The 12,045-nt window shown below is 47.3% G+C and overlaps 1 protein-coding gene, 1 long non-coding RNA gene and 1 pseudogene across 2 annotated transcripts in view; 2 read left to right on the top strand and 1 right to left on the bottom strand.

Moving 5' to 3' along the window:
- The window catches only part of COPG1 (COPI coat complex subunit gamma 1), a 28,143-nt gene extending 16,793 nt beyond the window's left edge, over positions 1-11,350 (top strand). The window contains exons 19-24 of the mRNA XM_036911533.2: positions 4,599-4,741; positions 5,012-5,183; positions 5,930-6,027; positions 7,512-7,650; positions 7,844-7,942; positions 11,102-11,350. Of these exons, the coding sequence (XP_036767428.2) occupies positions 4,599-4,741; positions 5,012-5,183; positions 5,930-6,027; positions 7,512-7,650; positions 7,844-7,942; positions 11,102-11,232 (782 nt within the window). The 3' untranslated portion in view covers positions 11,233-11,350. The remainder of the gene's footprint in view (positions 1-4,598; positions 4,742-5,011; positions 5,184-5,929; positions 6,028-7,511; positions 7,651-7,843; positions 7,943-11,101) is intronic.
- On the bottom strand, positions 2,910-4,592 carry LOC118925582 (N-myc-interactor-like; annotated as a pseudogene).
- On the top strand, positions 6,034-7,505 carry LOC130684607 (uncharacterized). The gene is made up of 3 exons (XR_008998939.1): positions 6,034-6,252; positions 6,288-6,843; positions 6,890-7,505. It is a non-coding gene; the product is annotated as an uncharacterized LOC130684607 (long non-coding RNA).
- Positions 11,351-12,045: the final 695 nt, after the last annotated feature.

Here is a 12,045-nt window from a genome sequence, read left to right as displayed (position 1 = left end):
ATCACAGTGGCCCAAAAGTTCCTCCTAGTATCTGAGTTGACTCTTCCTGGGCTTTATTGCCTGTGTGTTCATTAGATACAGCCCTTCAGGCTGCAGAGGGCTGAAGCAGTCATGTTGACCATATGTGGGAGGAGAAGCAAAATCATAACAATAGTCCCTACTTTCAGTGTCTATTCCTGAAACGTGAATTGAGTACCTTCTAAGTTCACGGCAAAATACCAGATCCCTGGCCTCGGGTCAATTCCTGGCCTTATGGAGTTCGTTTCAATTGGGAAGACAGGTTGAAAATGTTGGAGCAGTGGTCTTCAAATAACTGCATACATCAGAGCCATCTGAGAGTGTTAGAAAGGCCTGGCTCCTGTACCCAGGGATTCTTATTGAGCAAATTTGGGATGGTTAGAAGGAGCTGAGTGTTTAAACAAGCCATACTCCTGAATAATTCTGATAGGGGTCATCTGTGTCTATAGTTTGAGGAGTCCCGCCCCTGCAGTGGAATAGGGGTGAGAGCAGCAGCCATAGCATCATAGGCAGACGTGTGCAGACAGCTGCCAGATGCCTCTTTTCACATGGATGGGCCTGGATGGGGGCCAGTGCCTGGGCCAGAGCGCCCAGCCCAGTGCTGGAATCTGGCTGTGGGATGTAGGGACAGGCCGTACCAGGTACCCAGGCCATCCTAAGTTGGGTTTTCTGCAACAGTCTGAGTCTGAAACATCTCTATTCGTCATTTGTCTTAACTTAAAAATGTGTAGGACCATACTGACCTACTGGCCTACTAACCTACTAATTCACTGACCTCTAATCCCTCCTCACTCCCCTCTCGGCCTTGGTCTGTCCTATCCCACTCACACAGACCCCTGCCCACCCTACTCCCCCCTTCCTGCCACACACTTTCCCCACCCCTACCCCCAATTGCGACCCCTCCTCTCCCCTTCCCCTTCCCCCCTTTGGCGCCCAGCACCCCTGAGAGGATCAGGACATGAAGATGCAGAGGCTGCTCTTCTGGCTCCTCCTGCTCGGGTGTCTCAGTCACTCAAACAGCAAGAAGTTTTCACTTAAAACAGCCTTTCCTGTCATTACAAGTACTTCATAGACACACTTTTTAATGACTTTAAACTACTCTGTTACACAGATAGAGGTAACTCACTGGACCTTGTGTTCCCTTAATGTCGGACATTTGGGATTCCAAATTTTCACTAAATGCTGCATAAAACACCCCTTTGGGTAAAAGGCTGTCAGCTACGGTGACCTGCACGTTCAGCTGCATGATGAAGTTCACTGTCGAGGAACTGTGGCTCCTTCCCACATACTTCATGAGTTTACAATGGAAGACATAGAGTTCCCATCTGTCCTTGCCCGTATTTTGCCTGACACTTGCCACCTGGGGCTTGATGATTCTGAAATTCTGCAGAAGCTCACTGTTGGAGCTGCCATCCTGGGAGTTTTGGTGCTTGTCGTTTATCTCTGGACAACTGTCCTTGTGATAAAACTTTGAGGATATCAAGTTAATTTATACCAGGTAACTGTGAAGATCAGTAATGTTGCAAAAGAAAATACAGAACTTGCAGAAAAAATATCTGCTTGGGAGCAGAAGATCAGCGAATCAGCAGAAGATCAAAGAAATGTCTTCAAGAAACTAAGAGGGAAAATAGGATTCTGTCTGATGCAGCCCTTATGTTTAAGCATGATACCAACGGAGTTGAAGAGACCAATGGGATTTTGAGTGACATCCTTAGTACTTTGCTGTCTCAGAGAGGTCGGAAGTCAAGATTCAGGAGTTGGTTCAAATCGCCCTTGATGAAGCATGTGCCAGTGAACCAAAAGTGAACTCGGAAGACCAGCATGTGCTGAAGGAAGACATTCAGTTTCACCTTTGGAAGGAAACGACATGAGGTGAGAATGCTGAATGCTGAAAAATGTAACCTGGAAGAACATAAAAGAGACCCTAAACAAAGTTGTTGTGTACTGAGGTCTGCAAAAGCTGTACGGGGAGTGGAATTCAAACACCTGAAGAAGATCATAGACCTGTGTAATGAAAAGTATGCAGAAAAGAAAATGGCTGCAGATGAGAAGCTGAAGAAGCAGCACAATGAAAGCTTAAGAAGCACAGAGGCAAAGTTAAAATCAGCAGAGATAGGTAGAAGAGTGCAGGCGAGAAACTGAGCAAACTAAAAACCATACCCTGCAGCAGACCACACCTTTCAAAACCCAGGTTACCTGCCAAGGAAAAAGGGTTCAAGACAACTGGACCAAGACTCAGATTTTGAGCAGGTTGGTGATTCAGCAGACCAGGGGGTGCGTGCACTTGAAACTCAGCCTGGAAAAGCAGAAGCTGCCTGAGGGATACAAGAGGCAGACACCAATGCCTGGCAGACCTGAGAAGCAGAACCCTGGGCATAGAGGTTCAGGACGCGGTGCAGCTCCCAGAAGGAACCGTGGCTCCTTCCCGAATAAGGGTGCCTCTGAGGGCCAGGTCCATATGGATGCAGGAAGACCTCATTTCCCAAGACCACCTTGCATGCCCTACCTGATGGGCTGCTGTCCATCACCATTCATCACCTATGGACCACCTCCGCCTGCTCCTCCACCACTCAGACTATCAGTTTAAAATTTGGAGAGGACCCTGAGCTGTGACCAGAAGGCTGTGGCAATGATACATTTAGAAAAATGTCATAACTACATTATGGTCTGAATGTTTCCCCTGCCAACCCTGTCCCCTCCTCTCTCTCCTCCCCTAGTGTGACCCTTAATAAACCATTCCCAGTTCTGTAAAAAAAAATATATGTAGGACCAGTTTGTTCTTTTGCCTGTTTCTGTCTATAACAGCATTCTCCTCATTCTTCTAGTCTTTACCTGAGCTCCACCTTCTTTTAGGAATCCTTGCTGAGCTTCTAAAGTTAAGGAAGTCTCCAAATGGATTAGGCCCAGGACACTGGGATCTCCCAGTCAGTTTATTGCTTCTGAGGTCTTTTTTTTTTTCAAAGACATGGAAATTTATTTTGTATCTAAGAATAAATGGACGCTAAAGAATTAAAGTGTCATTCTTTTCAGGAAAACAGATACTCATTTTTGTCAAACACTGATAATGATTTGGACCCAGTAACTCTAATTTTCATGTGATTCCATGAGCCTCTTCTTCAAAGTATGCTATGTGGGCTTCACCTAGAGAACATTTGACTACATCTACTTCTCCACCTCCATTCTTCTCCCGTTGAAAGTGAATGTTAAGTAAATCCTCTACAATCTCTTCATCCATTATCTGAAGGTCTTCCATTCCAGTCAGAAGCACTGTCCTCTCAGATATTCCTGAAAATTTCTCAAGTGCGTTTCTATGTATGGAGAAACAGTCACTCTATGGCAGTGTTGATTTATAAAAAGAGGATAGTCTTTCTTTTTCAAAATCTTATCAGCAATGAAGCTCAGTTCTAGCTTGTCTCTCATCTGATTTTCAGGCAATTCATCAGGAATTTCAGTAACATTGATCTTCATTTTAGACACGTCTACAGGAACCTGGAATCTGACTCCAGAGTTTAATGGAACGGGGTTGGCCATCACCTCTATCTGCACATGATGTTTCCCCATCCTGATCACATTTTGGGCAACTTCTTTTTCAAATGTGATAAGCGCTTGTCCTCTTCGTAGCTCATAAAAAAACTTGGGAGCTCACTTGAAATAAACAAGAGGTGTAAAAAAACTGGCTGTCCTCAGGATTCTCTAAGGATGTGAATTTCATCTGTGTTTCGGGAATATCCACTTTAATCTGGAAGTTTCTGGCGGCCTCTTCTAATCAGCTTCAAGCTTCTGGATTTTCTCCTTTAACTGAGTATTTTCCTTTACAATTTTATGAATTAATCTCTTTTTGTTCATCCTCGAAAATTTTTCATCTCCATGCTCGTTAAGAACTTGTTTTTTGTTACCTTCATCAGCTGCCATGATTCCCTTGATAGACCAAGGTGGACTGCTCAAGACAGAGTTCTCAAGGCCCACTGAGTTGAGGTTCTCACTGGCCAAATCATTCTAAGTTTCGATTTCCGAAATGAAACAGAGCGCGCTTTAGAGACCGGTCAGGGGCCCGGGCTGCCTGGAGAGGCCGTCGCGGGCCCAGGGGCGGGCCGCCCCCTCAGCGGCTGATAGGGTCGCCGGAGCGCCGGGGCCATGGGCGCCGCAGGGTGGCGGTGGGAACAGACGGGACGGGAGGTCAACGGGAGGGGGTCGCCGCTGCGCGCTCTCAGCCCCGCGCAGCGCCTCGCGGTCCCTGGCCCCGCGGACCCCCCTCCCATCCCACCCCAGGCCTCACTTCCTGGGGCGACCAGCCGCAGGGACGGCAGCCCGGGGACGCGCGCCGCACTCACCCGCCTCGGGCGGCCCCGCTTCTGAGGTCTTTTGTGGGACAGAGGGGAGCATAGTAGGTGGTAAAATGTGAGCAAATTCAGGGGGATGAGAAAATGTATTGTTATACTTAGGAAATAGTGAGTAACCCGTTGTATCTACATACCCATCCATCTCAGTAAGGTGAAAGATTTTGAAAATTAGGCATGAGGATTTATTAGAAACCATCACAAGCTGCTCTGGGCATTGAACGTGTGGCCTGTGGGTTTCAGAGCAGTTGGCGGCAGTGCCAGAGTTCCGTGGGCTGGGGCCCCTCTTCAAGTCCTCGCCTGAGCCTGTGGCCCTCACTGAGTCGGAGACAGAGTATGTCATCCGCTGCACCAAACACACCTTCACTGACCACATGGTGTTCCAGGTGAGCTTGGGCTGAGGCCCTGCTGGGGATCGGGCCCAGGGACGGTCCCGGTCTGACGGTCCTGTAGCGTCATGGCACCCCCTCACTGAATAGGTTAGGAGCCCAGCTCGATGACAGGATCTGTCACCAGCTGGTGTGTCTCTTGCACCCTTGACACTCTGGTGTCTTGAGTGTTGGCACAGAGACAGGAAGCCTGGGTGAAAGGACTGGGATGGCCCAGGTGGTGAGAATTAGGACCACCTCGAGCAGTGTCTGACCTCTCTGGTCCAGTTTGACTGCACGAACACGCTCAATGACCAGACCTTGGAGAATGTCACTGTGCAGATGGAACCGACTGAGGCCTATGAGGTGCTCTGCTACGTGCCTGCCCGGAGCCTACCCTATAACCAGCCTGGGACCTGCTACACGTTGGTGGCACTGTCACGGGAAGACCCCACAGCTGGTGAGCCCCTCTCCAGAAACCACCCTGGTCACATGGGAGCCCCTGGGTCAGGATGGGGTGGGCAGCTTGTACCCTGGCTGTTTGTCCCCTATTAAAGCTTCAGCTCCTTGATATCAGACCTGAGAAGAACAGCTGGGTCCTGGGTACTGTTCGTACGTTATCTCATTTCGTCCTTGTGGAGGACCCATGGGGATAAGTACTGCTCTCCCTGTTCTAGATGAGGCTGACTCGGGTTAAATGACCTGTCCAATGGGGTATGTGGTGGGGACTTGATAATGGGGGGAATCTAGTAACCACAGTTGCTCGTGTGATTTTATATTAATGATACCAAAAAAAAAAATGGTCTGTCCAAGTTCCTATGGCCGGGAAGAGGCAGAACCAGGTCTGGCTGGATGCCAAACCAGTACTTTTCCTTTATACCATGAAAATAGAGATGGGCACAAAGGCAGGCCCCAACCCACTCCTCCCAAGGAAACCACCATCTTCTTTTTCCAGGCTTGGGGCAGTGGGCCTGTGACCGTCACGGCGTAGCCATCCTGCAGCATCTCTGCTTCCTCTTTCTTCTTCCCCAGGAGGGGGCTCCTCTGACCCATGACCACCCTCCTTCCACAAGGAGGCACCCCCTGTCCAGATCTGTGGGTTGGATAGCATGTCACTGCTGCTGGCGCTCAGGGGCCTGGAGAGCAGGCTGTGGCCATCCCCCCTGTGGCTGGGGACGTCCTGACCACTGACCTTTCTCCTCACAGTGGCCTGTACGTTCAGCTGCATGATGAAGTTCACTGTCAAGGACTGTGACCCCACCACTGGGGAGACTGATGATGAAGGCTATGAGGATGAATACGTGGTGAGAAGCTAGTATTGGGAGGAGGCTCACATTTGTGCCTGAGGTTGCCTCCAGGGGCTAACAGTCAGGCTTGGCCTGTTTTCTTGCCGCTTTTAGTTTCAAAGCTCCCTTTGAAAGAAATTTTCTTTAAACTTAAAAAAATACATGCTTGTGTGTAAAAAGAAAACATGGGAAGTACAAAAACAAAGTATAAACATACAGAAAAACATTGCACATAGTCCTTACGTGGGAACTAGGTGGAGGGAAGTTGTATACCTGAGGTTATCTCTACACTGCATCTCGCTGTTTTCACTTAAAACAGCCTTTCCCATCATTACAAGTACTTCATAGACACTTTAATGACTTTAAACTACTCTGTTACATAGATAGAGCGTAACCAACTGGACCTTGTATTCCCTTAATGTCGGGCATTTGGGATTCCAAATTTTCACTAAATGCTGCATAAAACACCCCTTTGGGTAAAAATTTTTATCTGCGTGTCAAGTTACTTGCTTAGGATAGATTCCTAGCAGTAGAATAATTAGGCCAAAAGATAGGAATGATTGTAAGACTTTGATTCATATTGTCAGATTGCTTTCTAGAGAAACAGGGTCAGTTTGCATCTGCTTGTAGTTCTGCCCTGCTCTGAAGTAGCCCTTCCAGTTGCACCTCTCTGAGCCTGGATGGAACTGCACGAGTGCAGTTCTGGGCTGTGATCATGGGCCACAGGCTCAGTGCCATCTGAGTGCAATGCTACACTTGGCCTAGGGTGGAGATGGTTAGAGCTCCTCATGGTTGGGACTGCCACTGTGGAATACAGCGGACACTCTCCATTGTGTCAGCCTGGAGCCGTTGTGACAAGGGGCCTTCCTTGAGCCAACAGTGACCCCCAGGACCAAGTGAGCTCCTTGGGAGAGCTGGGCCTAACACATTGCTTCTGCTGTTGGAACTGAGTCCTACTTAGGTACACCTTCAACATCCACAAGAGTAGGGAGGGGCTTAGTGAGGATCTGCTGGTGAATGAACAGGAAACCTTTATGGACACTTAGTCCAAGGTGAGGGGAAGTATTATGAGTCAAGTTCACGGAAGACATGGCTGACTTAGAGGTGGGGGTCCAGTATAAGGCAGGCCTAGAGGACACAGCTGAGGCAGGGGGAGGATCTGACAAAGCCATAGGAGGCAGAGCTCCGTGAGTGCTCCCACAGTCCCTGGATCCTGAGGCGCTGACTAGGCAGGCTTCACAGGGGATGTGATCTTGCAGCTGACACCATGAGGTGAGTGCTTGGGTTGGGGCGTTTTCCGTTGAAGGGTACCACTTGTCTGTGAGCACCTTCAGGACAGGTACATGGTCAATTTGCTGTGTGTCCCCAGAGCCTAGCAAGTACCTGCTGAATGTGTTGCAGGAAGGGATGAGCAGTGAGTTCAGAGCAGAGACACAGAGGGGTGCAGAGCAGGGAGTCTTCCCCCAGAGGGCTGTGCCTGATGTCCCCCTCTACCTTCCCAGCTGGAAGATCTGGAAGTCACTGTAGCTGATCATATCCAAAAGGTCATAAAGCTGAATTTCGAAGCAGCCTGGGGTGAGGTCGGGGACAAGTTTGAGAAGGAGGAAACATTCACTTTGTCCACCATCAAGACACTGGAAGGTAAGATCCTTGGCTTCTGTTGAAGTGCTATCCTCCTCTCTCCCCTCCATCTCCTGCGCCCCAAGGATCAGGGCCATGTCTAGAGAACTTACTTCAGATGCCACTTCATTAAAAGCCCCTCAGAGCCAGGTTAGGGGTTGGAGGAATGGTGGTGCCAAACAGGGCTTAACAGTACTGGGACTTCTTCCTACAGAGGCTGTGGGCAATATCGTGAAATTCTTGGGAATGCATCCTTGCGAGAGGTCAGACAAAGTGCCAGATAACAAGAACACCCACACATTGCTCCTGGCTGGTAAGCAGCATTTCTGGGTGTTAAGGGCCTGGGTGTCACTACCTCCTGGGCGGAGGGCTACACTGGGAACACAGGATTCAAAATTCAGTGTTGAAAATTCACAAGGTTAAGAGACCTGCCGTGAAATGCCTCCCTCCCACCCCTTGCTGCCAGTCATCCAGCTCCTTGCCAATAGGCAGCTAGTGTTACTGTTATGAACACACAGTGCCAGCATGGGCTTCCAGTGATTTTATGGCTATAAAAACTAGTATGTACACAGTTCCCTTTTTTTGTTGTTGTTATCATTAATCTACAATTACATGAAGAACATTATGTTTACTAGGCTCCCCCCTTCACCAAGTATCCCCCACAAACCCCATTACAGTCACTGTCCATCAGCATAGTAAGATGATATAGAATCACTACTTGTCTTCTCTGTGTTGCACAGCCCTCCCTGTGCCCCCCACACACATTATACATGCTAATCGTAATGCCCCCTTTCTTTCTCCCTGCCCTTATCCCTCCCTTCCCACCCGTCCTCCCCAGTCCCTTTCCCTTTGGTAACTGTTAGTCCATTCTTGGGTTCTGTGAGTCTGCTGCTGTTTTGTTCCTTCAGTTTTTCTTTGTTCTTATACTCCACATATGAGTGAAATCATTTGGTAACTTGTCTTTCTCCGCCTGGCTTATTTCACTGAGCATAATACCCTCTAGCTCCATCCATGTTGTTGCAAATGGTAGAATTTGTTTTCTTCTTATGGCTGACTAATATTCCATTGTGTATATGTACCACATCTTCTTTATCCATTCATCTACTGATGGACACTTAGGTTGCTTCCATTTCTTGGCTACTGTAAATAGTGCTGCGATAAACATAGGGGTGCATCTGTCTTTTTCAAACTGGGCTGCTGCATTCTTAGGGTAAATTCCTAGAAGTAGAATTCCTGGGTCAAATGGTATGTCTATTTTGAGCTTTTTGAGGACCCTCCATACTGCTTTCCACAATGGTTGAACTAATTTACATTCCCACCAGCAGTGTAGGAGGGTTCCCCTTTTTCCACAACCTTGCCAACATATGTTGTTTGTCTTTTGGATGGTGGCAATCCTTACTGGTGTGAGGTGACATCTCATTGTGGTTTTAATTTGCATTTCTCTGATGACTAGCGATGTGGAGCATCTTTTCATGTGTCTGTTGGCCATCTGAATTTCTTCTTTGGAGAACTGTCTGTTCAGCTCCTCTGCCCATTTTTTAATTGGATTATTTGCTTTTTGTTTGTTGAGGTGTGTGAGCTCTTTATATATTTTGGATGTCAAGCCTTTATCGAATCTGTCATTTATGAATATATTCTCCTATACTGTAGGGTACCTTTTTGTTCTATTGATGGTGTGCTTTGCTGTACAGAAGGTTTTCAGCTTGATATAGTCCCACTTGTTCGTTTTTGCTTTTGTTTCCCTTGCCCAGGGAGATATGTTCATGAAGAAGTCACTCATGTTTATGTCCAAGAGATTTTTGCCTATGTTTTTTCGAAGAGTTTTATGATTTCATGACTTACATTCAGGTCTTTGATCCATTTTGAATTTACTTTTGTGTATGGGGTTAGACAGTGATCCATACACAGTTCCCTTTTTTAACTCAAATGTTTGTGTACAAATTGTACATACACTCTTCTGCACTTTGCTTTTCACTTGACAGAGCTCTTCCCTATCAATACATAGAGGTCTCTCATTCTCTCTTTTTTTGATTGTGGCGAAATAGATGTAATGCAAAATTTACCATTTTAACCATTTCTAGGTGTCCAGGTCAGTGGCATTTGCTGTGTGTCCCCCGAGCCTAGCAAGTACCTGCTGAATGTGTCACCACCACCCATCTCCTGAAACTTATATCATCCCAAACTGAATCCTCATTCTTATTTATAGCCGCCTCATATTCCATTGTACACATGTACATATTTTACAGAAGCAGCCCATATTGGTGTACATGTGGATTATTCCAGTCTTTTGCTATTACAGTGCTATGGTGAATAATCATATGTATACATGTATACACACATACTTTATTTTGCTTCTGTGAGTGATGGTGTCTGTGGCATAAGTTCCCTAAGGCCAAAGCACATTTCTCATTTTGATAAATATTCTATTGCCTTCCACAAAAATTATAAGCCTTTCCTCCCACACTCTGGGCAACATAGTATATTATCACATTTCATGATCTTTGCCAGTCTGGGTGAAAAATGATTATCTTACTCTAGTTTACATATTTTACATTTCGTTTATTGAATGAAGGTAAGCATTTTCTCAAGTGTGCAGTACCGTTTGTATTTCCTTTTCTGTGAATTGTTTTCATATCATTTGTCTAATTTTCTACTGGGTTGGTTGGTCTTTTCTAATAGGGATTTTAAGATTTCATCATGGAAATGTTCAAATACACACAAATATTGAGCAGTATGTGCTCATCCTCCAGCCGCAACTACTAATGGCCTCCATGCCCACTCATTCTCCCCTACTCCAGATTATTTTAAAGCAAATTCCTGATAACATTTTGTTTGTAAATGTTTCTGTATCTGTATTCTGTTTCAGTACCTCTAAGACGTAATAACCCTTTGCTTAAAATTGGGCGGGAATATACAGTTTTCACACCTGAAACAGTGAACAAAAGAAGGAGGTGGTTTTTGTGTTTTGGGTTTTTTTTTGCTGTGTGTTCATAGACTGGGTTGGCTGGTAGCTCTGCTTCAGTGCCCTGCTCACAGCTGACGGCCCCCCAGCTCATCATTTGTGGCCACACTGAAACAGCCCAGTCCCCTGGGTCTTGCAGACACCTGCTCTGTGGTTTTGTCATTGTGGGGCCATCGCTTCATCTGTGCTGTTAGAGTCAGCCAACACATGGCAGAGCCTCTGTGATGTCAGATACAAGCCTTATACATCTATTAATTCATTTCAGTGTGGCAGAAGCTTGAACTATGGTTAGCATTATTGTCCCCTCCACTTTGTAGCTGAGGATACTGCAGCTCAGAGAGGTAAAGATGACTGGCACAAGGTCTCATTCAGGGATTTCAGCCCAGCTCTCCTGGCTCCCATCTCACTGCGTCAGGGCTGCCTTGATCAGTTGCTGCAAATGCCACCCTCAGCCCAGCCTCTGTAGCCCACTGCTGCCTTACACATCTGTACTTCCCTCTTCCCTTTTAGGTGTGTTCCGGGGTGGTCATGATATCTTGGTGCGCTCCCGGCTGCTACTTTTGGACACTGTAACCATGCAGGTGACGGCCAGAAGTTCGGAGGAGCTGCCCGTAGACATTGTGTTGGCATCTGTGGGCTAAGAGGCCCCCCCACTCCTACCCTTTCCCCCCAACACTATGCAGAAATCACACCTTCTTCTGAACCCAGTGGAAACTTCTTCCCAAGCCTCTGTATCAAGAAATAATAGGAATGACTGAGGATTTTTCTTTCCTTCTTTTTTTAATTTAACCCCTGCCCCAGGACTACTGGGGGATAACTTTTTTTTAGCTTGTCATGGAACTTTGCTGACCTACCTGCCAGAGAAGGGACATTGCAAATAAAGCGCTTGCACCTCCTCTTGAATTTATCCCCAAAGAAACCATCTTATCCCAATGAATAAATAAGCATGTATTTATTGAATGACTGCTACTTCTGCAGACTCATGCTTCCAGGCTTCACCTTCCCCTTGGACCAAAATGAACACCTGCTGTATCCCCTCCACACCCACAGCCCTTTGGCTGCTGTACTTAAGGTGAGGTGGGACCCTCCCCCACTCCCCTGCGTCCAAGCCCCACGCCCAGGAACAGGAGCAGGGCGAGCTTGCCCAGGGAATGACGGCAGACATTGAGGTTCTGCGCCTGTTCTGACATTCTCACAGCTACCCTCCATTTCTAGGTGATGACCAGAGCCCCCAGAGGGTTTGGGTCACTTAGCTAGGTGTTCCCTGGCATCAGGTCTGAGCTGTGCCCTAGAGTTGGGTGCTCCCAGTTCAGCCCAGTTAAGTGCATGCACAGAGAGGAAGAACAGCCCTTAGCCGACCCTGTTGGCTGCAGATGCAGAAATCCCTGGTTAGTGTCCCAAGGGAGCAGGCCCAGCGGCCACCTCAGCAGCTCTTTTCAACTCAGGCCAGGTGG

The sequence above is a fragment of the Manis pentadactyla genome, chromosome 1, assembly GCF_030020395.1.
Source record: "Manis pentadactyla isolate mManPen7 chromosome 1, mManPen7.hap1, whole genome shotgun sequence".
Classification (NCBI taxonomy): Eukaryota; Metazoa; Chordata; class Mammalia; order Pholidota; family Manidae; genus Manis; species Manis pentadactyla.
Note: the sequence above shows the minus strand (reverse complement) of the source record. Positions and strands in the feature narration are given on the sequence as shown.